The 27300-nt window shown below is 47.5% G+C and overlaps 1 protein-coding gene across 4 annotated transcripts in view; it reads right to left on the bottom strand.

The window, feature by feature from the left end:
• Window positions 1-27300, bottom strand: part of armc3 (armadillo repeat containing 3) — a 303201-nt gene that overhangs the window by 71955 nt on the left and 203946 nt on the right. For all 4 annotated transcript variants that reach the window (XM_085987770.1, XM_085987769.1, XM_085987767.1 and 1 more), the window contains exons 11-12: window positions 12784-13033; window positions 1825-1961 (exon numbers count right to left, since the gene is read on the bottom strand). In XM_085987770.1, the coding sequence (XP_085843896.1) occupies window positions 1825-1961; window positions 12784-13033 (387 nt within the window). The remainder of the gene's footprint in view (window positions 1-1824; window positions 1962-12783; window positions 13034-27300) is intronic.

Raw genomic sequence — 27300 nt, forward strand, 5'->3', positions numbered from 1 at the left:
AAGTCATGTTAATGCATTAAGAATGCTCTTTTATGAGTCAAATTTAGGCACATTTTGAGGGCAATTAAAGTTCTACATTGTATCTGACCATGGGATTACTGGATGCTTTCATTCCCCAGAATTTGAGTCCCTCATCTCAATAAGCACAAATATTTTTTTTAAATAAATGTATAAAGTAAACTGCAAACATTAAGATAAGTTAATCCACTAATAAGCCTGATAATGCAATTGTTCTGGTTCTCGAAAGCTTATTTGAAGAACTGGCTGTTTCCCTAAATCATCTATTTCAACTACTCCCTGCCAATGTTGTCCATCCAAGTGGAAAGCAGAACACATTGTACCTATTAAAGAGGAATCCAAGTCACATCCACTTAACTACAGACCAGTATCCCCACTGACAACTGTATGAAAGCTCATGGAAACTATAGTGAATGAAAAATTGTGATGTTTGCTGTTTTCCATTTGGATGAAACATCACTAGTTGACAGAAATATAGGTGAGCCATGTGACTATCTTCCATCCTGACAGCCTTTCTGAGAGTTGTACAATTTGGAGCTGATGTTGGACTTACATCTCTACTGAACTGATGATGGGGTCTTTTCAAACTGAGTTTAGTGATAGGTGTTTCTGTCCTTCTGATTGACGAATCTTCCCCATCCACCAAAGCATTTTCACTTTTTAACTAGTAGCATAGTACATCCTCCCTTAAGCTGATGGCAATGCTTAGCCCCTTAAATAGGACATGGCACTCTGTGGCACTAAATATCTTGGCACGAACTCAGATGAAGTCTGTACCTTCCGACCAGGATGCCAATCCAAAGTAACATTTACCTGCTCCAAACTATTCTAATTGGCTCAATCAGACATCCAAACTTTGTGCTCCAAGATACCAAAAAATGGCTGTCTAAATGCAGTCTAAGTGGTATCAGACATGCCACTGGTGCTTTATTGAGCATTTTCAGATGATTAAGGGACCAACTCATATTGGACCTAACTAAACATGACTTGGACAGCAAACTAGCTAGGTAAGGTCATATGTTTCCTTCCCCTTAGGGAGGATGGAAAATCAAAGAGGGAATCATGCTGGAGTACATTACAGCATAGGCAGAGGCCTGAAAGCAGGCAGACCACCTATTTTTCTTAGCGAGATGGCCAAGAAAATAAATGACAAATAGGTAAAATTATTTTAAAAAATTATGCCATCAGTTTTTAATCATCACACTTACATTTTATTACCTAATGCAATATAAATTTACAATTGATTTAAGTTGAATTTATGATAGACTGATATGAGTAAATCTCAGTCAATACTATAATCAATATAATCCATACTGCGTTAGTGGCGACTGCTCCTTGTTGAACATGATCACAAATTCTTACTACCTGTATATGTTTCCATTAAAATAAATGAAACTGAAACTGTTACACAGCACTTACTAGAGAATAACAGAACACAGACTTTACAAAAACACAGGAATGTTTATTCCACCTGTATAAAGTGATTATCTTTCATGACTAACAGATGCAGTAAAATATAATTACTGCATGCACTGGGCAGAAGCCAAGAAAGGCAATTTTAATGCTGCTTCCTGGGGAGAAAAGCTTGCATAAATGCCCAGAAGATTATGAAGGAACTGGAGCGATAAAAGCTATCTAAAGGGCATTTATAATCTAAAACATCTCCTAAGCAGTGTTGTGCACTATAGTTGACTTGTTATGACAAATCACTTCAAAGATTCATGGAATTGGAAAGGATGTTGTATTAATTTTTGTTTCCTGACACTTAGCATCCAATTATAGCTGCTTATTGTTCTCCATACTTACCCCAGTTTACAAAGTTCAGTCGTTGTGGGCTCATCTTTTCCACAGACAAGTACAGCCCAGCATGCATTGCGCCTCACTTCATCGTTATCAGAATTCAGCAATTCAACAAGTGGCTCTAATCCACCAGCATTTCTCAGCTGTGAAAACAGACTCTGTTAGAAATGAGTCTTATTTATATCCAATAGCCAGTTTTTACACAGACAAAAAAGTTAAAAATGCCAGTCAGAAAATAACTATCATCTGTTGACTTTCAGTGGGAATATAAGGCTCAATTCACCTGATATTTAAAAGATATGTGACTTCTACCCTTTTCAGTTCTGAATCTGAGACAATTTCTAACTCCTGTGACAAATAGTTTTATATATTTGTTTAATCTCCAAAGCTCAAAGATTTGTTTAATCTCCAAGAGCTGCTTTCAAAGTTAGTTTTTGTCACAAATCACAGACTTAGCTATAAGGGCTAATTTTGTGATTCTGGCAAATTGAAGCACACATTGACCTGGCTGCCTAAAATTTTCAAGGGTCACTTCATTTGAATAATTAACATGAGCTCTGGCCTTGCACTGACAGCTGCCTATTGGGGCGGGAGGTTGGAATCTGGGTAGCAACTTAAATGTAAAGAAATTGGCTGCATTTCAGTCAAATATTTTTTTAGCTTTTATAAAGGCTCAAAATGGATTTTAAATATATTTCAGCCTTTGTCAAGGCCATGGCAGGAGAAAATGAAATGAAAGGAAACCCAATGTGGAAGCAAGAAATTGAGTCTATAGGCAAGTAGGCAAAGACCATTTAACCCTGTTTGATGACTAGCAAAATAGATGTGCTGCAGGTACAAGGAGTGTTGTGTTGTTTGGCACTCCAAGCCACCTTCCCCACAGGACAGCATGACACCATGCCTGTAAGGAGGTGGCAGCCAAGCTCAACAGTCTATAAAGAACATGGTTGCCATTTGCAGTGCTCTGCACTCTTGGGGGAACCTTGCCACCTGGAAAAAGTCCTGTACCCTGTCTTCTCTCTGAAAGGAAAGTGACAAACATGTCATCCTTTGTAAACAAAGCCTCTGTCACTTGTTTGATGCACCTTGAACAGCTAAAAAACTGATTTAACATAGATTGCTAGTGATGGCTTTGAAGTATTCAGAGGCATAAAAGCTTAATGCAGTGGTGGTCTTCAAACCGGCGGGGAAGAGCTGCCTCTTTGATGTAAGCTGTCTTCAACTCGACCTTCAGGAGATGGTTTGGTACGTGGCAGCCTCCTTTGTGAAGAGGAGATGTTGAAGGCAGGACTCCTCTAACATATTCAGGAAGGACAATCTGGACCAGTAAATGGGAATTCTGGGGTAAGAATGTGTGCGTACATAAAGCATTATGTATAGTTGCACCTGCCTTTCTTATTTCCTCAAGAACTGCTGTTCCTCCTCCAAATCCTCCTCCGCAAATGAGACTCCAGGATGGTATGTTGCCTCCCTGGTGCAAGGGTCAAGGATGTCTCGGAGCGGCTGCAGGGCATTCTGGAGGGGGAGGGTGAACAGCCAGCTGTTGTGGTGCATATAGGTATCAACGATATAGGTAAAAAATGGGATGAGGTTCTAAAAGTTGAATATAGGGAGTTAGGAGGTAAATTTAAAAATAGGACCTCAAAGGTAGTAATCTCAGGATTGCTACCAGTGCCATGTGCTAGTCAGAGTAGAAATAGAAGGATATTTCAGATGAATACGTGGCTAGAGGAATGGTGCAAGGGGGAGGGATTCAAATTCCTGGGACATTGGAACCGGTTCTGAGGGAGGTGGGACGAGTACAAACTGGACAGTTTGCACCTGGGCAGGACCGGGACCGATGTCCGAGGAGGAGTGTTTGCTAGTGCTGTTGGGGAGGGTTTAAACTAAAATGGAAGGGAGTTGGGAACCTGTGCAGGGAGACAGAGGAAAGGGAAGCAAGGATAGAAGCAAAAGACAGGAAGGAGAAAAGCAAAAGTAAATCAACTGTGTAAGTCAAACAGGGCCACAGTAAATAATAATTCTAAAAGGACTAAGAGTGTTAAAAAAACAAGCCTGAAGGCTTTGTGTCTTCATGTGAGGAGCATTCGTAATAAGGTGGATGAATTAGCTGCGCAAATAGTTGTAAACGGATATGATATAATTGGGATTACGGAGACATGGCTCCAGGGTGACCAAGGCTGGGAATTCAACATCCAGGGGTATTCAATATTCAGGAAGGACAGGAAAAAAGGAAAAGGAGGTGGGGTAGCATTGCTGGTTAAAGAGGAGATTAACATGTGATCTCCCAGGAGAGGCAAAAAACCAGATAAAAGACCCCATGGCCAATTTGGGAGAAAAAAATCTGGGAAATTCCTCTCCGACCCATCTAGGTGATCGAAATACTTCCAGGAGATCACTCTGTCCCTATATTTTCTACAGTACTTACCTTCTGTAAAGGCAATCTCCACCCCAGCCAGGAACAGGAATAAAACCATCTCCTGAAATCTAACACAGAATTAGAACACAGTAGGAGCAGAACCAGGCTACACGGCCCCTGGGCCCACTCCACTACCCACAGGGCCATGACCATTCCGAACCTAGACTCATGTCCAATTTCCTGCCCACTCCCCGTAACCCTTAATTCCCTTTACCTCTAGGAAACTATCTATTTCTGTTTTAAATTTATTTAATGATGTAGCTTCCACAGCTTTCTGGGGCAGCAAATTCCACAAACCTACCACCCTCTGAGTGAAGAAGTTTCTCCTCATCTCAGTTTTGAAAGAGCAGCCCCTTATTTTAAGATTATGTCCCCTAGTTCTAGTTTCACCCTTCATTGGGAACATCCTCACCGCATCCACCCGATCAAGCCTCTTCACAATCTTATATGTTTCAATAAGATCGCCTCTCATTCTTCTGAACTCCAATGAGTAGAGTCCCAATCTACTCAACCTCTCCTCATATGACCACCCCCTCATCCCCGGGATTAACCGAGTGAACCTTCTTTGTACTGACTCGAGAGCAAGTATGTCTTTTCTTAAGTATGGACACCAAAACTGTATGCAGTATTCCAGGTGCGGTCTCACCAATACCTTGTACAACTGCAGCAATACCTCCCTGTTTTTATATTCCATTCCCCTAGCAATAAAAGCCAACATTCCATTGGCCTTCTTGATCACTTGCTGCACCTGCATACTAACTTTTTGAGTTTCGTGCACCAGGACCCCCAGATCCCTTTGTACTACAGTACTTTCCAGTTTCTTGCCATTAAGATAATAACTTGCTCTATGATTTTTCCTGCCAAAGTGCATAACCTCACACTTTCCAGTATTGTATTCCATCTGCCAAATCTCTGCCCACTTACTTAGCCTGTCTATGTCCCTTTGCAGGTTTTTTATGTCCTCCTCACTCACTACTTTCCGTCCCATCTTTGTATCATCTGCAAACTTTGATATGTTACACTCGGTCCCCTCCTCCAAATCGTTAATATAGATTGTAAAGAGTTGGGGACCCAGCACTGATCCCTGCAGAACACCACTAGTTACTGGTTGCCAATCTGAGAACGAACCATTTATCCCAACTCTCTGCTTTCTGTTAGAGAGCCAATCCTCCACCCATGCCAGAATATTACCCCCAATCCCGTGATTTTTTATCTTGAGCAATAATCTTTTGTGTGGCACCTTGTCAAATGCCTTTTGGAAGTCTAAATACACTACGTCCACTGGTTCCCCTTTATCCACCCTGTATGTTACTTCCTCAAAAAACTCAAGTAAATTTGTCAAACATGACTTCCCCTTCATGAAACCATGCTGAGTTTGTCCTATTAAATTATGTTTATCCAAATGTCCCGTTACTGTCTCCTTAATAATGGACTCTAACATTTTACCAACCACAGATGTTAGGCTAACAGGTCTATAGTTTCCAGCCTTCTGCCTACTACCCTTTTTAAATAAGGGTGTTACATTAGCAGTTTTCCAATCTGCCGGGACCTTTGCTGAGTCCAGGGAGTTTTGGAAAATTATTACCAATGCATCCACAATCCCTACCGCCACTTCCCTCAAGACCATAGGATGCAAGCCATCAGGTCCAGGGGACTTATCCGCCTTGAGTCCCATTATTTTACCAAGTACCACTTCCTTAGTGATTTTAATCGTATTTAGTTCCTCCCCCCCTAGAGCCCCCTGTTTGTCCAGTGTTGGGATATTCTTAGTGTCCTCTACTGTAAAGACTGATACAAAATAATTGTTCAGTGTTTTTGCCATCTCCATGTTTCCCACCATTAATTTCCCGGTCTCATCCTCTAAGGGACCAACATTTACTTTAGCCACCCTTTTTCTTTTTATATAACTATAGAAACTTTTGCTGTCTGTTTTTATATTTTTTGCTAATTTACTTTCATAATCTATCTTCCCTTTCTTAATCAATCTTTTAGTTATTTTTTGCTGTCTTTTAAAGACTTCCCAATCTTCCATCCTCCCACTAGATTTGGCTACCTTATATGCCCTTGTTTTTAGTCGGATACTATCCTTAATTACTTTACTTAGCCACGGATGGCTATCTTTTCTTTTACACTCTTTTTTCCTCAGTGGAATATATATTTTTTGGAAGTTGTAAAATAACTCCTTAAATGTACACCACTGATCATGTACCGTCTTACCCTTTAATCTATTTTCCCAGTCCACTCTAATCAATTCCGCTCTCATACCTTCATAGTCTCCTTTATTCAAGCTCAGCACGCTTGTTTGAGATCCAACCTTCTCACCCTCTAATTGAATATGGAATTCAACCATGTTATGGTCACTCATTCCAAGGGGATCCTTTACTAGGACATTTTTAATTAATCCTGTCTCATTACACAGGACCAAACCTAAGGTTGCTTGCCCCCTGGTCAGTTCAGTTACATACTGCTCAAGAAACCCATCCCTAATACACTCAATGAACTCATCCTCAAGGCTGCTCGGCCCAATTTGATTTGTCCAGTTAATATGATAATTAAAATCCCCCATAATTATAGCTGTTCCCTTATTACAAGCCTCAACTATTTCCTGATTAATACTCCGTCCAACAGAGTTGCAACTGTTCGGAGGCCTATAGACTACACCCACTAGTGTTTTTTTCCCCTTATTATTCCTTATCTCCACCCATACTGTTTCACTATCCTGCTCTTTTGACCCAATATTATTTCTCTGTCTTATAGTGATTCCTTATAGGAAGGATATTAGCTCTGATGATGTGGAATCTGTATGGGTAGAGCTAAGAAATACCAAGGGGCAGAAAACATTCGTGGGAGTTGTATACAGACCCCCAAACAGTAATGCTGAGGTTGGGGATGGCATTAAACAGGAAATTAGAGATGCGTGCAATAAGGGTATAGCAGTTATCATGGGTGACTTTAATCTACATATAGATTGGGCTAACCAAATTAGTAACAATACAGTGGAGGAGGAATTCCTAGAGTGTATATGGGATGGTTTCCTGGGCGAATATGTTGAGGAACCAACTAGCAATCAGGCCATCTTAGACTGGGTATTATGTAATGAGAAAGGATTGATTAGCAATCTTGTTGTGCGAGGCCCCTTGGGGAGGAGCGATCATAATATGATGGAATTCTTCATTAAGATGGAGAGTGAAGTAGTTGACTCAGAGACTAGGGTCCTGAATTTAAATAAAGGAAACTACGATGGTATGAGTTGCGAGTTGGCTAGGATGGGTTGGGGAATGTTACTTAAAGGGTTGATGGTGGATAGGCAATGGCAAACATTTAAAGATCGCATGGATGAACTACAGAATTTGTTCATCCCTGTCTGGTGTAAAAATAAAACAAAAAAGGTGGTGCAACCGTGGCTAACAAAGGAAATTAGGGATAGCATAAGATCCAAGGAGAGGACATATACATTGGCCAGAAAAAGCAGCAAACCTGAGGATTGAGAGCAGTTTAGGATTCAGCAGAGGACAAAAGGATTAATTAAGAGGGGGAAAATAGAGTATGAGAGTAAGCTTTCAGGGAACATAAAACTGACTGTAAAAGCTTTTACAGATATGTGAAGAGAAAAAGATTGGTGAAGTCAAGCGTAGGTCCCATGCAGTCAGAATCAGGGGAATTTATAATGGGGAACAAAGAAATGGCTGACCAATTAAATACATACTTTGATTCTGTCTTCACAAAGGAGGACATAAATAACCTCCCAGAGATGTCGGGGAACATAGGGTCTAAAGAGAGGGAGGAACTGAATGAAATCAGTATTTGTAGGGAAATGGTGTTAGGGAAATTGACGGGATTGAAGGCCAATAAATCCCCAGGGCCTGATAACCTTCATCCTAGTGTACTTAAGGAAGTGGCCCTAGAAATAGTAGATGCATTGCTGGTCATCTTCCAAAATTCTATAGACTCTGGCACAGTTCCCATGGATTGGAGTGTAGCTAATGTTACCCCACTATTTAAAAAAGGTGGTAGAGAGAAAACGGGGAATTATAGACCGGTAAGCCTGACATCGGTAGTGGGGAAAATGCTAGAGTCCATTATAAAAGATGTAATAGCAGAGCACTTGGAAAACAGTGACAGGATCGGACAAAGTCAACATGGATTTACAAAAGGTAAATCATGCTTGACTAATCTACTGGAATTTTTTGAGGATGTAACTTGTAGAATAGATAAGGGAGAACCAGTGGATGTGGTGTATTTGGACTTTCAGAAGGCTTTCGATAAGGTCCCCCATAAGAGATTAGCATGTAAAATTAAAGCACATGGGATTGGGGGTAAGGTACTGACTTGGATAGAGAACTGGTTGGCAGACAGGAAGCAAAGAGTTGGAATAAACGGATCTTTTTCTGAGTGGCAAGCAGTGACCAGTGGGGTACCGCAGGGATCGGTGTTAGGACCCCAGCTATGCACAATATATATTAATGATCTAGACAAGGGAACTAGATGTAATATCTCCAAGTTTGCAGATGACACAAAGCTGGGTGGGCGTGTGTGCTGTGAGGAGGATGCCGAGAAACTCCAGTATGATTTGGACAGGTTGGGTGATTATACTGCATCTGCCATGCATCTGCCCAATGTGGATAAATGCGAGGTTATCCACTTTGGTGGCAAAAACAGGAAGGCAGATTATTATCTGAACAGCAATAGATTGGGAGAAGGGAAGTGCAACGAGACCTTGGTGTCCTTGTGCACCAGTCGCTGAAGGTAAGCATGCAGGTGCAGCAGGCGGTTAAGAAGGCAAATGGTATGTTGGCCTTCATAGCGAGAGGATCCGAGTACAGGAGCAAGGATGTCTTGCTGCAGTTGTAAAGGGCCTTGGTGAGACCACACCTTGAGTATTGTGTGCAGTTTTGGTCGCCTTATCTGAGGAAGGATGTTCTTGCCGTGGAGGGAGTGCAGCGAAGATTTATCAGACTGATACCAGGGATGGCAGGAATGGCGTATGAGGAGAGATTGGGTCGATTGGGCTTATATTCGCTGGAGTTTAGAAGAATGAGAGGGGATCTCATTGAAACTTATAAAATTCTAACAGGACTAGACAGACTAGATGCAGGGAGGATGTTCCCAATGGCAGGGGAGTCCAGAACCAGGGGTCACAGTCTAAAGATAAGGGGTAAGCCATTTAGGACAGAAATGAGGAGGAATTTCTGCACCCAGAGTGTGGTGGACCTGTGGCATTCTCTACCACAAAAGGCAGCTGAGGCCAAATCATTAAATATATTTAAGAAGGAGTTGGATATATTTCTTAAGGCTAAAGGGATCAAGGGATATGGGGAGAAAGCAGGGACAGGGTACTGAATTTGGATGATCAGCCATGATCTCATTAAATGGCAGAGCAGGCTCGAGGGGCCGAATGGACTACTCCTGCTCCTATCTTCTATGTTTCTATGTTTAAATCTAGGAATGTCATTGGAACCCCCAAAGGAATTACAAATCTGCCTACTTTGTTTGCTGCATGTCAAATAGCAATTGGAAGAAAGAAGTCAAATATTTTGCCATGCAAGAAATCAGGCCCCAACAGCAACAAAAATAATGCATCAATGAAAATGCAGATAAAGCAATGAGCTATATAAACACTGGCCCAAAATTTGCGATCGGAGGCTTCCCGCGGGCGGATGCCTCCGACGTGTAAAAAATCTACGCATTTACCTGGTGGCCCGGGGGGTATGGAGGCTTGTGATCCTGGGCCTCTTCCAGGGTTCACTAGCACCCCTGGGATCACGTGGGCCGGCCCAACCAATAAAAGGGAATTTTACATATGTACGGAACTTCCATGGAGATCACTTAAAAAATACACGAACACATGAAATACATTTTTTTAATTACATATTTAAAATTAATTAAAATGCCTTTTAATTAAATATTTTAAATGAAAATTTCATTCAAATTTTTTTTTAATATATGTTTTTAACGGGGCTAAAAATAAATTTACCTTATTGGGCAGGGCTTTTAATGTATAAATAAGTGATAACATTTTAATTTTCTATTTTTTTAAACTCTTATGCTGGTAGGCCTGCTTATACCAGGCGTAAGAATTTCACAGGCATTCAGCGGGTGGAAGTTGGGCAAATAGCACAACTCTCCACCCACTGAGGCCCATCTCCCGGGGATGCAGAGGATCTGTCAACAGAATTCCTGACAGATCGCAAGTTCCAGTTTTAGCGCATGCGCTTCGCATGCCTAAACCCGGAACTTGCGCGGCCCCTACGGGCGCGTACACACCTCGTACGCACCCGTAGGGGTCGCAAAATACGGCCCAAATTATGTTTTTATTAAATGGGAGGGGGGTAATCTGGGATTTTTACCAATGTTTTGGGTATTCAAATTGATGATATGGTCGATTTTTCCATGAAAAATGTCTATCAGTTGGCTCTGTTGGTTTAGTTATGTTCTAAGGCCATGAAATTCCTGGGGTCCCACTCTGTCATCCATTTCCACTGATCCTCGTTCCTGAAAGGTTTCTGTTTCCTCACCCACCCCGATCCAGAAATGCCTGCACTCCTGGTCTCAGCCTAAGAAAGGCCTCAACTTGCCTCAGGCCCAAGTGGGCTTCATGCTAGCCTTGGCACCACAAATGTCTGCTCTTCTTGCCTTGGCCCCAGAAATGCATACACTTCTAAAGGAACCCAAAAATCTTCTACAGGCACGTAAACAGTAAGCGGGTAGTAAGAGGCGGGGTGGGGCCTATTAGAGACAAAGAAGGTGATATATGCATAGAGGCGCAGGGCAAGGCTGGAATACTCGATGAGTACTTTGTATCGGTCTTTACTAAGGAGATGGATGCTGACAAAGTGGGAAAGGTAGAAACATTGGAAGGGGTGAAAATTGATAGACAGGATGTACTAGAAAGGCTGGGTATACTTAGAGTGGACAAGTCGCCTGGTCCAGATGGCTTGCATCCCAGGTTGCTAAGGGAATTGGGGGGAGGAGATAGCGGAAGGGCTTGCCATAATTTTCTAATCTTCCCTAGATGCGGGGAAGGTCCTGAGGATTAGAAAGTGGCAATTGTGACACCAAACTTGGGGGTGTGGCAAACAGTGATGATGATACCAATCAACTGCAATAGGACATAGAAAGGCTAGCAGAATGGGAAGACAAGTGGCAGATGGAATTTAATACAGAGAAGTGTGAGGTGATGCATTTTAGCAGAAGGAACAGAGAGAGGCAATATACACTTAATGGGACAGTTTTAAAAAGTGTGCAGGGACAAAGGGACCAGGGAGTTAATGTGCATAGGTCCCTGAAGGTGGCAGGGCATATTGAGGGAGTGGTTAACAAAGCATATGGGATCTTGGGCTTCATAAATAGAGGTATTGAGTACAAAAGTAGAGAGGTTATGCTGAACCTTTATAAAGTGCTTGTTAGGCCACAACTGGAGCATTGCATTCAGTTCTGGTCACCACACTTTAGGAACAATGCAAAGGCCCTTTTGAGGGTGCAGAGGAGGTTTATCAGAATGGTTCTGGGGATGGGGGAATCTTAGCTACAAGGACAGGTTGGAGAAGCTGGATTTGTTTTCATTAGATCAAAGGAGGTTGAGGGGTGATTTGATAGAGGTGTACAAGATTATGATGGGTTTGGATAGGCTAGACGGGTAAAAGCTGTTCCCACTAGTTGATGGTACAAGGACTAGGGGACACAGATTTAAGGTTTTGGGCAAGAGATACAGGGGGGATGTGAGGGAAAACTGTTTTACGCAGCGAGTGGTAATGACCTGGAATTCGCTGCCGACAGAAGTGGTGGAAGTGGAGACACTCAATGTTTTCAAGAGGAGACTGGATAGGCATTTGAGGGAAATAAACTTGCAGGGCTACGGGGATAAAGCGGGGGAATGGGACTGACTAGATTGCTCTACAGAGAGCTGGCACGGACTTGATGGGCCGAATGGCCTCCTTCTGTGCCATTATGACTCTATGACTTATGGCTTCAACCCCAGTTATAAGTGCACTCTCTGCCTTGTTCCAGGAACATCTCTGCTCCTGGACTCAACCTCAGGAACACCTCAGCTAACAGCCTCATTCCTGCAAACACCTCTACTACCTGTCTCAGCTTCAGATACATTTCTTTCAACCCTGGCTTTAACATTAAAAATGTCTTTGTCTACCTTAGTCTCCAGGATGGTCAGTTGCAATTCAAAGAATGCCTCAATCTCAGCCATGATCCTAGGAATGTCTATGCTCTGGACACCACCTCCAGGAATATCTGTACTCCTGGCCTTTCCCCAAGAACATTATGTATCCATGCTGGCTCTCCATTTATGTTTTTCTGCCTATGAGAAGAAATACTTTCCCTCCATTTTCTATCCCAAGAGCCATATAATATTGAGAATCATAGGAACACACCAAATCCATTGCACTTTTATAGAGTGTTATATACCCTGATATATTTGGAATTTCTTACAAGTTGTGCAGGATTTTACAAGTAATGCTTTTATATTTATAATTATATTCAACATTCTGAATATTATCACTATTTAGTTTTTGCAGCTTTGAACTAATTCTTACCTCTGTTCTTCCATTTGTATCACAAGCTAATGAAGCTACAAGTAGTGCAGCCTTGCTCTGCACCAGAGTGTTGCTAGACTTCAGTGGTTCCACGATGGCAGTCATAGCCCCATAACTCTGAATACTGGCGCGTATAGGTTCCTGTAGGGCTAGGTTAGTCATTGCAATAGCAGCATTGGCAACAGTGCCATCTCTTGAATTAGCCAGCAATTTCACCAATGGCTTCACGCCATCAGCATCAAACACAGCACTGTTTCAAATGAAATAAATATTAGAAACAAGCTTTTCTTCTTAAACTTGGTCAGAATTAAAAAGGTACCTCTTGGGGAAACTTTTATCTCCATATGTATCTCAAGTAAATATTTATTTAGAGATCTCATTATTTGAAAATAATCACAATTACAGGGTTCCTCTGTGATCTGTACAGGTCTTCCATTGACTCGGTAAAACATCTGTTTCCTATCCCAATGTCAATGGCCTAGAAATTCAGTTGCGTTCGCCAGCCGTTAGCGCCATAAGAGGGGTAGATTTTGAGCGCTAGGCACTTAGCGCCCGGGCGCAGACCGATCTGCGCCTACGCCCAACTTCAGTTGACATTTAGCGCCGGCGCAAAGTGTTTGCGCGCGCTCAGCTGCGCGCGCAGCTTATGACGTCATTTCGTCGTGCAACGCCATTTGTGCGCCCCAAACCGGAACTTCAGTGGCGCCCGCCCAATGTGGGCGTGGCGCTGTTAAGAACTGTGAAGTGGAACGCAGCAGAGGCCCTGCGGGCCTCGGGGAGCGCTAATTAAAGGGCACTTAGACTGAACTATAAAGGCCAGCCATTTTGCTGCAATGACTTTAGTGCTACGGATTTCTGGACAGAGACCAAGGAAGAGACCTTACTGAATTGGGCCAACATAGGAGAGGTATTTTTGGCTTCTGGCCAGAGCTTGCAAATTTGTCTCATTGTGATTTCACTGTTTGCAAGTATATTATGGGGGCTGCATGGGGTTCCAACCCTCAGTTCCAGCATTATGTGCGAAGGGCTCGCAGACGCTGTGTGAGAGGGGCAGCCATGCCTAGATGCAGAGGGGCCATCAGGCGTCGGCAACGTAGGCCTTACCCACTCAGGGAATACCGCCAGCAGGTGTCCTATCTCACCATGACTGCCGCGCATTGTGTTAAGAGGCTGCGCTTCAGAAGGGAGGTGGTTGCAGAGATCTGCCAGCTGCTTCACAGAGATCTGCGTCCACAGCTGATGTGCAGGACGTCTCTGTCGGTGGAAGTGAAGGTCACGGTGGCTCTGAACTTTTATGCAAGCGGCTCCTTCCAAGCCGCTGCTGGGGACATAGCGAACATCTCCCAGTTCGCCGTGCATCGCTGCATCCGGCAGGTCACCGATGCCCTTTTCGCAAGGAGACACCAATTCATCTCCTTCCCCATGACCCTAGAGAGGCAGGAGCAGCGTGCAGTCGGATTTGCGAGGATCGCCGACTTCCCCATGGTGCAGGGCGCCATTGACTGCACGCATGTGGCTATGCGGGCACCTATTGACAATGCCGAGGATTACCGCAACCGGAAGGGCTACCATTCCCTCAATGTACAGCTGGTGTGTGACCACAGGCAGCGCATCCTAGCTGTCAATGCCCGCTTTCCAGGAAGCAGCCACAATGCATTTATCCTGCGCCAGACTACTGTGGCTGACATGTTCCAGGCACAGCCTCCCCCAAGAGGATGGCTTATCGGGGACAAAGGCTATCCTTTGTGTACATGGCTCATGACCCCACTCCGCGCGCCCAGGACCCCTGCTGAGGAGGCATACAACGAAAGCCATCAAGCCACAAGGAACATCATAGAGCAAACGATTGGCATCCTCAAGCAACGGTTCCGCTGCCTGGATCGCTCCGGCGGATCTCTACAGTATTCGCCGGATAGAGTCTCCCAGTTCGTCGTCGTTTGCTGCATGCTGCACAACCTGGCTATCCGCAGGACTCAGGCACTGCCACCTCACGTTGGACCACCACCTCAGGAGGATGAGCAGGAGGACCATGAGGAGGAGGAGGAGGAGGAGGAGGAGTACCAGCCCAGGAGGGAGCCACAAGGTCCAAGGGCCGTCCGCGGCGGCTTATTGAACGACACTTCTAGGCCCCCTGTCAGGGAATGGCTTGTGGCAATGAACGCACCTGAATGCAGCCGCTCCGCAAGCCCTCAGCCGGTTAACGCAACAACCACTTGAAACATCACACATGGACAAGCTGAATAAATAAAAAGCTTTATTTAACAAACTCAGGGCCCTTCCCACATGAAACCCAAAAACAGACAAGACCCCCAAAAAACAGTCAAAAACATATCTCACTCCCACAACCTGGGGAGGAATAACATAACTTGTCCATCCAAATGGCCTTCATCTTCGGCCTTACCAAAATAAACCCCCCCATACAGAACACAAACACCCCCATATAAAAAAACATTTGCCTTCATCTTCGGCCTTACCAAAATAAACCCCCCCCATACAGAACACAAACACCCCCATATAAAAAAACATTTGCCTTCATCTTCGGCCTTACCAAAATAAACCCCCCCCATACAGAACACAAACACACCCATATAAAAAAACATTTGGCAACACACTCTACTTTGTGTGCCGAGAGGGCGAGTCCTTGTCCAGGCTTTTCCGGCCCCTGGCCGACCTGCTGCTCCGCCTCAACCTGGGCCCTGTGGGTGTTGCAAGGCTGGGGGAAGGCTCCTGAGGGGCACAATGCGTGACGGCAGATGCCCTTGGGGGTCGGCCTAGACGAGCTCTGGCCCTGGAGGGGCCGGCTGCTGACTGCTGCAGCTGTGGCTGGGCAGCATCAGTCTCTCCAGCAGCTCGTCGCAGCTTTGCTGGGGCAGTGGCAGTGGCGGCTGCAGCAATGGGGGCAAGCTGGCTGATGGCAGGCGTTCGCTGGTCGCCAGAGACACTGGCAGTCGGCCGGGCTGGCACTGCAGCAAGCGCAGCAATCTGGTGAAGCCCAGACCGCTGTGCTGCAGCAGCGCGGCGGGTGCCCTGGCGATGCGTGCGTGACACAGCGAGTGTGACAGCAGTGAGTGCCCGTACTGCCCTGGTCTGTGCCCGCATCAGACCAGCCAGTGACTGCACGGCACCACTCATCAACTCTGCACTCGCTGCCTGTGCTGCCCTGAAATCGGCCCGACTCGCGTCCTGTGATGCCCTGAATTCTTCGTGACCCCTGGCCTCTGCTGCCCCGAATTGTTCGTGACCCCTGGCCTGTGCTGCCGCGAGTTCTTCTAAACCCCTGGCCTGTGAGGCCCCGAAATCGGCCACACTATGAGCCAGGGACTCAATGGCCTCAGGCAACCGTCCCACAACCCCCATGAACTCGGTGTGCCGACGTTCCGAGTCCGCGGACATTTGATCAAGGAGGCGCACCTCCTGGGCGAGGACCGTGTCCGGACTGGAGGCCGGACTCTCCCTCTGGGGAGAAGGCCGCCGAGCTGCCCGACCCTTCCCGCGTGGCAGGATGCCACTGGGCCCAGCAACTGCACTCCCCTGCAACACTTCCCCCTGGCTCTCCTCCAGGCAAGACGTGTCCCCTCCATTGCCATCCCCTGGCGCGGATGAGGGTTCCCCCGATGTGCCGCCTTCCTCTTGCTCCTCGTCGTCCTCCTCTTCCGAGGGACTGACACTCGCAGCCTCAGGGACCTCCTCCTCACCAGCTGAAAGCAGGAAGGCACAAGAGTAGCTTTAGAGTGAGGACAGGGCGTCAGCGAGGGAGGCATGAGTGGTGGCATTATGCGCATTGGTCGGACAGTGGCAAAGGATGTAGATCTGAAGCGCAAGGGGAACGAGAGAGGTCCAAACGCTCATGTCCTTACCATTGGGGCCCAGCACAGGGTCGGCATCTCCAATGGCAACGGGACCAATCACCCGGGCACCCATGAGTCGACCCACGCGCTCCTCCAGGTCACTGAGCTCCTGGAACTGGGCACGGCCTCCCCCGGTGACAGTCTGGCTCTTCAGATTCTGGGCCAGCTTGGCCTGCAAGAGAAAGGACGGCCTCTAAGTACAGTGTGGTGCCCTGTTGTTGTGTGCACTGCCTCCCATGGTGGAATAGCTTGGCCAGTGTGGTGCCCTGTTGTTGTGTGCACTGCCTCCCATGGTGGAATAGCTTGGCCAGTGTGGTGCCCTGTTGTTGTGTGCACTGCCTCCCATGGTGGAATAGCTTGGCCAGTGTGTAAAGTGCAGAAAGTGCTATTGATGTTCATGCCAGTGCCATAGCTGCTGGGGGAGGGCTGGCCATTAGGCCTTTGAGGTCCCTTTGCCCATAATGTGAGGTGCACATGCAAGGATGAGGAGGACAATGGAAAGGGTACTCACCCTGACCAACCGAGTGAGGTCGTTAAACTTTTTCCGGCATTGGTCACCAGTCCTGGGGACATCGCTGTTGGCTGTGACCCTCTGGGCGATTTCCCTCCAGGCTCTCCTGTACAGCCTCTTGGGAGCCTTCTTGCCACTGTCCGGGCACAAGATATCTCTTCTCTTCTCCAAACCCCTAAGCAGCACCTTCAAATCATGGGCAGAGAAGCGCTGCGCTCGCTCACGGGCCCTCTGCATCGTTGCTGGCGCTATTTCTCTCCAGCAGCAGTGTTTAGGCCTAGCTGGAGGGCTGCAGTATCCAGGGCGTGGCAGCAGACCAAGTCGACCCTTCCCCCTTTAAGAGCTGGCCGGTGCCAGGGTGTCTGCTGTCAATCAAAACATGACCGCACCTGCACTGCGCCCGGCCTCGGCGGTATCAGTCTGCACCGCCGGCTTAGCGCCTAAAGATAGGGGTGCAACGCCAGTTTTAGCGCTCGAGCAAACTCCTTGGCCAAAGCTACTGAATATCGGCGAAGTGGCCTCCACTTTCCGGCGGGCGCAAACTTTAGCGCCCGCCCGACTTTACCGCCCCAAAAGTGGCTATACTGAATTTCTAGGCCAATGTGTTTTGTCTCATCTTTGTTCTATGTTTTATGGAAGAAAGAAGACACACTCTATCTCCTTCAGTAGACATCACTAGAGCACCCTTTGCTAGAGAAATAATAACTGGGCTCCATAATGAACCCTGTAAACAAAATCATTTTCAAAATAAATTAAAAAAAATAACTAGTTACCTCGGAAACATCTATGTAGTAAGAGATTACTATTTGTAAGAAAGGTCAAGGTTGATAAACAGTCACTTGGCACAAGGAAGCTCATCTCTCCCATGTCTCGTACTTACCCCGGATTTCTCTTCATCTTTAAATAAACATTCTCTGTTATTTTGCATATTGTGGTTATAATCAACAACAGCTTGTATGTATTTAGTGCCTTTAACATAGGGAAATGTCCCTAAATGCTTCACAGGAGCATAAAGAGACAAGAAATAGACACCAAACCAAAGAAGGATACATTAAGACGGGTGACTAAAGGCAGGTTTTAAAGGGGTGTTAAAGGAGGAGAGGTGGAGAGGTTAAGGGAGGGAATTCCAGAGCTTAGGGCTTAGATGGCTGAATGCACACCTGCCAATGATGGGGCGAAGGGAGTGGAGCATGTGTAAGAGGCCAGAGTTGGAAGAACAGAGTTGGAGGTTGTAGGGCAAGAGGAGGTAACAGACATAGGGAGTGGCAAGGCCATGGACGGATTTAAACATGAGGATGACAATTTTAAATTTGAGGCGTTGGTGAACTGGGGGCCAATGTCCACAGCGAGCACAAGGATGATGGGTGATCGGGACTTGATCTTAGTTAGAATACTGGCAGCAGAGGTTTGGATGAGCTCAAGTTTATGGAGGGTGGGAGATGGGAGGTCAGCCAGGAGAGCTTTGGAATAGTCAAGTCTGGAGGTAACAAAAGTATGGATGGGGTTTCAGCAGCAGATGGGTGAGGCAGGGGTGGATATGGGTGATGTTATGGAGGTGGAAGTAGGTGGTCTTTAAGGTGGAGAGGATATGTGGTAGGAAGCTCATCTCAGGGTCAAATAGGACACTGTGGTTGCAAACAGTCTGGTTCAACCGACAGTCATCAGGGAGGGGGATGGAATCGGTGATGAGGGAACGGAGTTGGTGATGGGGGCCAAAGACAATGGCTTTGGTCTTTCCAATGTTTAACTGGGAGAAATTGAGGCTCATTCAGGACTGGATATTGGACAAGCAGGCTGACCACAAAGAAGCATGGAGTGGTCGAGAGAGGTGGTAGTGAAGTAGAGCTGGGTGTCATCAGCATATATGTTGAACCTGACGTCATGTCTTTGGAAGATGTCAACGAGGGGCAGCATGTAGATGAGAAATAGGAGGAGACAAAGGATGGATGCTTGGGTATAGGTTTTGGGTCAGGGAGAAAAGCCATTGCAGGAGGTTCCTGGTTATGGCTAGATAGGTAATAGTGGAACCAGGCAAGGGCAGTCCCACTTAGCTGGACAACAGAGCAGAGGCATTGGAGGAGGATGACGTGGTTGACAGTGTCAAAGGCCGCAGAGATCAAGAAGAATGAGGGGAGGATAGTACACTATGGTCACTGTTACAGAGGATGTGACCTCTCAGTCATTTGATTACTCTTTGATTATGGTCATTTCAGTGCTGTGGCTAGGGCAGAAACTTGATTGGAGAGGTTCAAACATAGGTTGCAAGAACGATGGGCACGGATTTGGGAAGTGACAACACGTTCAAGGACTTTGGCGAGGAAAGGGAGGTTGGAGATGGGGTGGTAGTTTGCAAGGACAGAGGGGTCAAGGTGAGTTTTTCGAGGAGGGGGAGATGATGGCAGATTTGAAAGGGAGGGGGACAATACCGGAGGAGAGGGAACTATTTACGATGTCAACAAGCATGAGGATCAGGAAGGGAAGTTGGGTGGTCAGCATTTTAGTGGGATTAGGGCCAAGAGAGCAGGAGGTGGGACAAGATTAGCTCAGAGAGGGCATGAGGGGAGATGGAAGAGAAACTAGAGAAAGATGTGGGTTCAGAACGAGGCAGCAGAGGCAGCTGAACGAGTTGACTCAATCTTAGTAACAAAGAATTCCATGAGCTTCTTGCATTTATTGGAAAAAAGTACAGCCTATCTAATGTCTGACTAATCTACAGGAAACTTTCGATTAACCGGCTCCTAAATAACCGGAATGCTCTATCCACCGGCAAAATTCAGGAGTCGGTTCAGATAACTTTTTTTACTTTTAGTTACTTTTTTTACTCCATTTGTTGCTGTGCAAGGGTGTAGCTGAAGCTGTTGCTAAGTTACAGAGATGCTTGCAACTTGTGCCGATTGTTTTGAAGCTAAGCAACAGGGTTTGTTGCTTTATACGGAGCTCTGAGCTCCGTATCTTTTACTATAACGTTCGGTTGTCCGGCATTGTTGATGAACCGGCAACACGTCGGTCCTGTCCGTGCTGGACACCAGAAAGTTTCCTATAGTTGAATTTTTTAAGGAGGTCACTAATAAGGCAGATAAGGGAGTGTCTATGGATGTTATCTATATGGATTTCCAGAAGGCATTCGATAAGGTTCCACACAAAAGAGTATTGGCAAAAATAAGAGTGCACGGAACAGGAGGCATGTACTCAATTTGGCAGGATGTGACAAGTAGTGTTCCCAGGGATCTGATCCCAGGTATCTGTTCTAGGACCTCAACTTTTCACCATATTTATTAATGATTTGGATGAAAGAATAGAGGGCTAGAAATTCAGTAGGCTTTGTGCCCAGTTTTCGCCCAAAGAGGGCTTTTGCGCCACTTGCTGAGCTTTCGCCGATATTCAGCGCTGCGGTAATGGTGGCGTTAGCCAGTAGCGCTGCGCCGCCACCGATGATGTCATTGGTGTGCGCAGTGCCCCGCTACCGCCCCGCTACCGGCCCGACCGCCATATTTAGTTGCGGCCGCCTCTTCTGCAGTGGCCGCAAACAGCGATCAGAAAACGGGGCCGTCCTGTAGCCTTAGTGGGGCGCTTTAAGGTGGAGGTGCGGCCGGCCGCTTTTTCGGCGGCCACCTGTCCGCACCTCCTTCCCCGGCCTCCTCCACCCCCCCCCCCCCTGCGGCATTGCCGGCTGCTTTCCGCGAACCCGGCACTTCTCCGTGGTGCTGGGCTCATTTGCCGGCACTATCCAGCGGCGATCTCCCCGTTGCAGGCACCTCCCCCTTAAGAGAAGGAGGAGGCCTGCAGTACCGCAGCCTGCCGCTCTGCGGCGGGTGGCGCAGCGGCGCCTAGAGCGCTGAAATTCAGTTTCAGCGCCCCAAGCGGGGGCGGGCACACCCTGGAATAGCGCCCGGTTCTGACTTGGGGTGCAAAAACTGAATATCTGACGGGCGCAACTGGCTCCGCGCTCAGCGCTAACTTTTGGGCGCACGCCAGCTGGCGGGCCCAAAGTGAATTTCTAGGCCAGAGAGTTGTATATCCAAGTTTGGAAAGGACACTAAATTAGGAGGGACAGTGAGCAGTGCAAATGGGAGCAGAAAGTTGCAAAGGGACATAGTGTAGGAATGTCTAGTTCCTATCCAAAGACTGAGGTCCACTCAGGCGATCAAACAAAACAGGTTTAAACAAGTAACTACAGGAGAACATCGAGTGTAAGTCTGCTCAGTTCGGAGGCTCCACGAGGACTGCTCGGGCGGTCCCGTGGTTGACGTCATGACGTCATCACGTTCTTCCCGCCAGTGGGGGATCACGTGATGAATGGCGTGACATCATCGCGTTTACCCGCGCTGTTAAAGTAATCACACTCTGTACAAGTAAACAGTATAAATAAAGATACAGATTCAGGCTGTAGCTAACATGTTGTTAAAGGGAATTATATACAAACGATCTGAGTCCTTTAGTGGCTCCGCCACATGCGCCCCCCCAGAATTGTCTTTAACAGCAAAAGTGAGACGGCGAGGAGGCCTGACGAGCCTGTCCGAGCGACTTCCGTAACCCTGAAGTGGAAACTGACGAACGGTGGTCGAGCTGGCGGGCAGTTGTGGTGGATCTGGCACGGCGACTGTGGGCGGTCGGCCACGTTTTGGCGGTTGAGTGATCTCGACTGGGCGGTCCAGGTCTAAGTGTGCCGGCTTCAACCGGTCAACCGAAATGTGGTCCGGTTTACCGCCGATATCGACCAAAAAGGTTTTGTCTCCCGGCTCTATGACGCGGAAGGGACCAGTGTAAGGGGGTTTAAGCGGATCCCGGTGAGCGTTGTGGCGGATAAACACATACTCGGCGCTCTTCAGCTCAGCTGGGACATGGGAGCTCTGTAAGCCGTGATGCGACGTAGGCACTGGAGCGAAACATCTGGCTGCCTCCTGGTGGCTGATGAGTTGCTGGGATGCGGACCATGGCTCTGTTGGAGATGGGAGGAAATCCCCTGGTACTCGTAGTGGCTGGCCATATACGAGTTCTGCCGAGGACGATTGCAAATCTTCTTTAGGCGCTGTACGAAGACCTAAAAGGACCCATGGAAGTCTGTCCACCCATCCCATGCCTTGAAGACTGGCCCGCAGAGCGGCTTTGAGCGACCTGTGGAATCGCTCGCACAGGCCGTTCGCCTGTGGATGATAGGCGGTGGTGCGATGTAGTTTGGTGCCGAGCCCCTGAGCCACAGCGTTCCAGAGCTCAGAGGAAAACTGCGGTCCACGATCAGCAGAGATTTCCGCCGGTACCCCGAAACGAGCAACCCAAGAGGAGATGAAAGCTCTGGCTACGTCTGCCGAAGTGGTGGCAACCAAAGGAACTGCCTCTGGCCATCTAGTGGTGCGGTCCACCATTGCGAGGATGTGTGTAAAACCTTGAGAAGGTGGAAGCGGCCGCACGAGGTCTACATTCACGTGGTCGAACCGAAAATCCGGAACAGCGAAAGTGGCCAATGGAGCTTTTACATGACGCTGTACCTTGGCCTTTTGGCAGACCACGCAGGTGTTGGCCCAGTCACGGACATCCATGTGCATACCCCTCCAGATGAATTTTGACATCAGCCTTTGCGAGGCCTTCATGCCAGGGTGTGACAACCCGTGTATGGCGTCGAACACTTTTTGGCGCCAGGCGACTGGTACGATAGAGCGGGGAGCTCCCATGGAGACGTCGCAAAGTAGCGTGGTGCCTGCGGCATGGAATTTGACGTCGGCAGCTCGGAAGCTAGAGGGGCTGGTTCTGTATGATTGGACCTCTGGGTCCGAGGCTTGATCCACAGCCATTAGGGCATAGTCGATTCCGAGATGGACTGCATGAACAAGCGCGCAGGAGAGGCAATCCGCCACCAGGTTGTCTTTACCGGACAAATGCTGAATGTCCGTGGTGAATTCTGAAATGAACGTCAGGTGACGTTGTTGCCGAGCTGACCATGGCTCGGCGGTCTTGGCCATAGCAAATGTTAGTGGCTTGTGGTCTACAAAAGCCGTGAACGGACGTCCCTCTAGTAAGAACCGGAAATGGCGGATGGCTAGAAAAAGGGCCAGCAACTCCCGGTCGAAAGTGCTGTACTTTCTTTCGCTTCGCTGTAGTTGACGGCTGAAAAACGCCAGTGGTTGCCATGTCCCATTCACCCACTGTTCCTGCACTGCGCCGATTGCGTAGACCGACGTATCGGTGGTAAGGGCGATGGTGGCACCTGGAAGCGGGTGCGCCAGCATGGTTGCGTTGGCCAAGGCGCCTCTAGTGTCGACAAACGCCTGGTCCATCTCGGCCGTCCAGCTGATCGGATCCTTACCGGACTTGGCCTTGAGGGCCTCGTACAAGGGCTGCATAAGCAGACACGCCTTAGGGACGAACCGGTGATACAAATTGACCATCCCGAGGAACTCTTGTAGGGCCTTGACGGTCTGCGGGCGCAGGAAAGATGTAACCGCCTCAACCTTCGTCTGTAAGAGAATTGCGCCGTCTGATGTGATGCGGTGGCCCAAGAAATCAATCCGCTGCAGGCCGAACTGGCACTTGGCCGGGTTGATAATCAAACCGTGTTGACTGAGTCATGTAAAGAGGGTGTGCAGATGGCAGAAGTGCTCCTCTTTGCTAGGGCTGGCGATGAGGATGTCGTTGAGGTAGATGAAGAGAAATTTTAGATACAGATTCAGGCTGTAGCTAACATGTTGTTAAAGGGAATTATATACAAACGAGCTGAGTCCTTTAGTGGTTCCGCCACAATAGCTAGATTAAGTGAATGGGCAAAGCTATGACAGATGGAGTTCAATGTGGGCAAGTGTGAGGTCCACTTTGGACGTAAGAAAGATAAACTGGAGTGTTTTCTAAATAGTGACAAACTAGGTACTGTAGAAGGATAAAGAGATTTGGGAGTCCAAGTACACAAATCATTTAAAACTAGTAGAGAGGTACAAAAATAAATCAGAAAGGCTAATGGAATATGGGCCTTTGTCTCAAGGGGGCTGGAGGACAAAGGGAAGGAAGTTATGCTCAGTTGTACAGAGCCTTGGTCAGATCCCATCTGGAGTACTGTGTTCAGCTTTGGGCACCGCACCTTAGCAAGGATATATTGGCCTTGGATGTGGTGCGGCAGATTCACCAGAATGATACTTGGGCTAAAAGGGTTAAATTATGAGGACAGGTTGCACAAACTTGGCTTGTATTCCCTTGAGTTTAGAAGATTGAGGAGTAATCTGATTGAGGTGTTTAAAATGTTAAATTGATTCGATAGGGTAGATACAGAGAAACTGTTTCCTCTGGTGGTGGAATCAAGAACAAGGAGACATAGGCCTAGAAATTCAGTTGGTAGCGCCAGCCGCTAGCGCCTTAAGAGGGCGATAAGTGGGGCGCGAAGCGGCTAGCACCCGGGCGCGGCACGATCTGCGCCTCTCGGGAACTTGAGTGAAGAATTAGCGGCGGCGCAAAACCGCAATGCCCGCTCAGCTGTGCGCGCAGATCCTGACATCATTTCATGGTGCAACGCCCTTGGTGCGGCCCGAACCGGAACTTCAGTGGCGCTCCCCTTCTTTCTGCCTGGTGCTCGCAGTGACTGGTTGAATGGAACGGTTCCCAGTCGCTGTGGGGCTGGGGGGGCGCTATTTAAAGGGGACTCTTCCTGCATTCTTTGTGGTAGCCATTTTGGACCATTCCTTCTGTGTGTGAGAGAGAGAGATTTGCAGAGAGACAAAGGGAGAGAGCTTTCTGCTTTGACTCAGCACTCGCACAGGTACTTCTGGCTTCAGCCCAGAGCTTTGCAGTTGGATAGATTTTTCAGTGCCATAGCCTTGAGTGGCCACATATAATGGGGGCTGCAATGGGTGGAAACGTTGGGTTTCTCCATTGCATTGAAAGGGCTCAGAGACGCCGAGAGAGAGTGCCAATCATAGCCAGATGGAGGAGGGCCAACAGGCGTCGGCACAGGAGGCCTTACCCTCCCAGGGTATACCGCCAGCACTTCTCCTACCTCAACATGTCTGAGGAGCAGTGCATTCGGAGGCTTCGATTCAGAAGGGAGGTGGTCACTGAGATCTGCCACCTGCTTCAGAGAGATCTGCAGCCTCAGCTGAGGAGCAGGACGTCTCTGTCGGTGGCAGTGAAGGTGACAGTGGCTCTCAACTTCTATGCCACCGGCTCCTTCCAATCCGCTACTGGGGACATTGCCAATGTCATAGAGTCATAGAGTCATAGAGTTTTACAGCACAGAAAGAGGCCCTTCGGCCCATCGTGTCCGCGCCGCCCATCCACCCCTGTCCTGTCTAATCCCATTTTCCAGCATTTGGTCCATAGCCTTGTATGCAATGGCATTTCAAGTGCTCATCCAAATGCTTCTTGAATGTTGTGAGGGTTCCTGCCTCTACCACCCTTTCAGGCAGTGAGTTCCAGATTCCAACCACCCTCTGGGTGAAAAAGTTCCTCCTCAAATCCCCTCTAAATCTCCTGCCCCTTACCCTGAATCTATGCCCCCTTGTTATTGACCCCCCTACTAAGGGGAAAAGTTCCTCTTTATCTACCCTGTCTATGCCCCTCATCATTTTGTACACCTCAATCAGGTCCCCCCTCAGCCTTCTTTGCTCCAAGGAAAACAACCCCAGCCTGTTTAGTCTTTCTTCATAGCTGAGGCGCTCCATCCCAGGTAACATCCTGGTGAATCTTCTCTGCACCCTCTCCAAAGCAATCACATCCTTCCTATAGTGAGGCGACCAGAACTGCACACAGTACTCCAGCTGTGGCCTCACCAGCGTTTTGTACAGCTCCATCATAACCTCCCTGCTCTTATATTCTATGCCTCGGCTAATGAAGGCAAGTATCCCATATGCCTTTTTAACCACCTTATCTACCTGTTCCGCTGCCTTCAGAGATCTATGTACATGTACACCAAGGTCCCTCTGACCCTCTGTACTTCCTAGGGTCCTACCACTCATTGTGTATTCCCTTGCCTTATTTGTCCGTCCAAAATGCATCACCTCGCACTTTTCAGGGTTAAATTCCATTTGCCACTTTTCCGCCCATCTGACCAACCCGTTTATATCGTCCTGTAGCCTGAGGCTTTCCTCCTCGCAATTTACCACCCCACCAATTTTCGTGTCATCTGCGAACTTACTGATCATACCTTTTACATTCTCATCCAAATCATTTATGTAGATCACAAACAACAAGGGACCCAGCACCGATCCCTGAGGTACCCCACTGGACGCAGGCTTCCAGTCACAAAAGCATCCTTCGACCATCACCTTCTGCCTCCTGCCACTCAGCCAGTTTAGGATCCAACGCGCCAAGGCACCCTGGATCCCATGGGCTCTTACCTTCTTGACCAGTCTCCTATGCGGGACTTTGTCAAAAGCTTTACTGAAGTCCATGTAAACCACATCCACAGCATTTCCCTCATCCACCCCCCTAGTCACCCCCTCGAAAAATTCAATCAGATTTGTCAGACATGATTTACCCTTGACAAAGCCATGCTGACTATCCCCGATTAATCCTTGCCTCTCCAAGTGGAGACTAATTTTGTCCCTCAGAATTTTTTCCAATAATTTCCCTACCACAGATGTTAGGCTCACTGGCCTGTAATTCCCTGGTTTATCCCTGCTACCCTTCTTGTATAATGGTACTACATTAGCTGTTCTCCAGTCCTCTGGTACATCCCCTGTGGCCAGAGAGGTTCTGAAAATTTGTGTCAGAGCCCCTGCAATCTCCTCCTTTGCCTCCAACAGCAGCCTGGGATACATCTCGTCCGGGCCTGGGGATTTATCCACGTTTTGGCTTGCTAAAACCGCTAGCACCTCCTCCCTCTCGATGCTAATATGTTCAAGTATGTCACAGTCCCCTTGCCCGATTTCTATGTCTGCATCGTCTCTCTCCACAGTGAACACAGATGCAAAAAATTCATTTAAAACCCCGCCTACATCATCTGGCTCTACACACAGATTGTCACTTTGGTCCCTAATGGGCCCTACCCTTTCCCTGGTTATCCTCTTGCCCTTAATATACTTATAAAACATCTTAGGATTTTCCTTTATTTTGCTCGCCAGTGTTATTTCATGGCCCCTCCTCGCCCTCCTAATTTCTTTTTTAAGTATGCCCCTGCACTTTTTATACTCCTCTAGGGCTTCTTCCGTCTTTAGTCTTTTGTAACTGCCAAAAGCCCCC

This window comes from Somniosus microcephalus, chromosome 5 (genome assembly GCF_052327205.1).
Source record: "Somniosus microcephalus isolate GS21.2 chromosome 5, FLI_Smic_1.0, whole genome shotgun sequence".
Taxonomy (NCBI): domain Eukaryota; kingdom Metazoa; phylum Chordata; class Chondrichthyes; order Squaliformes; family Somniosidae; genus Somniosus; species Somniosus microcephalus.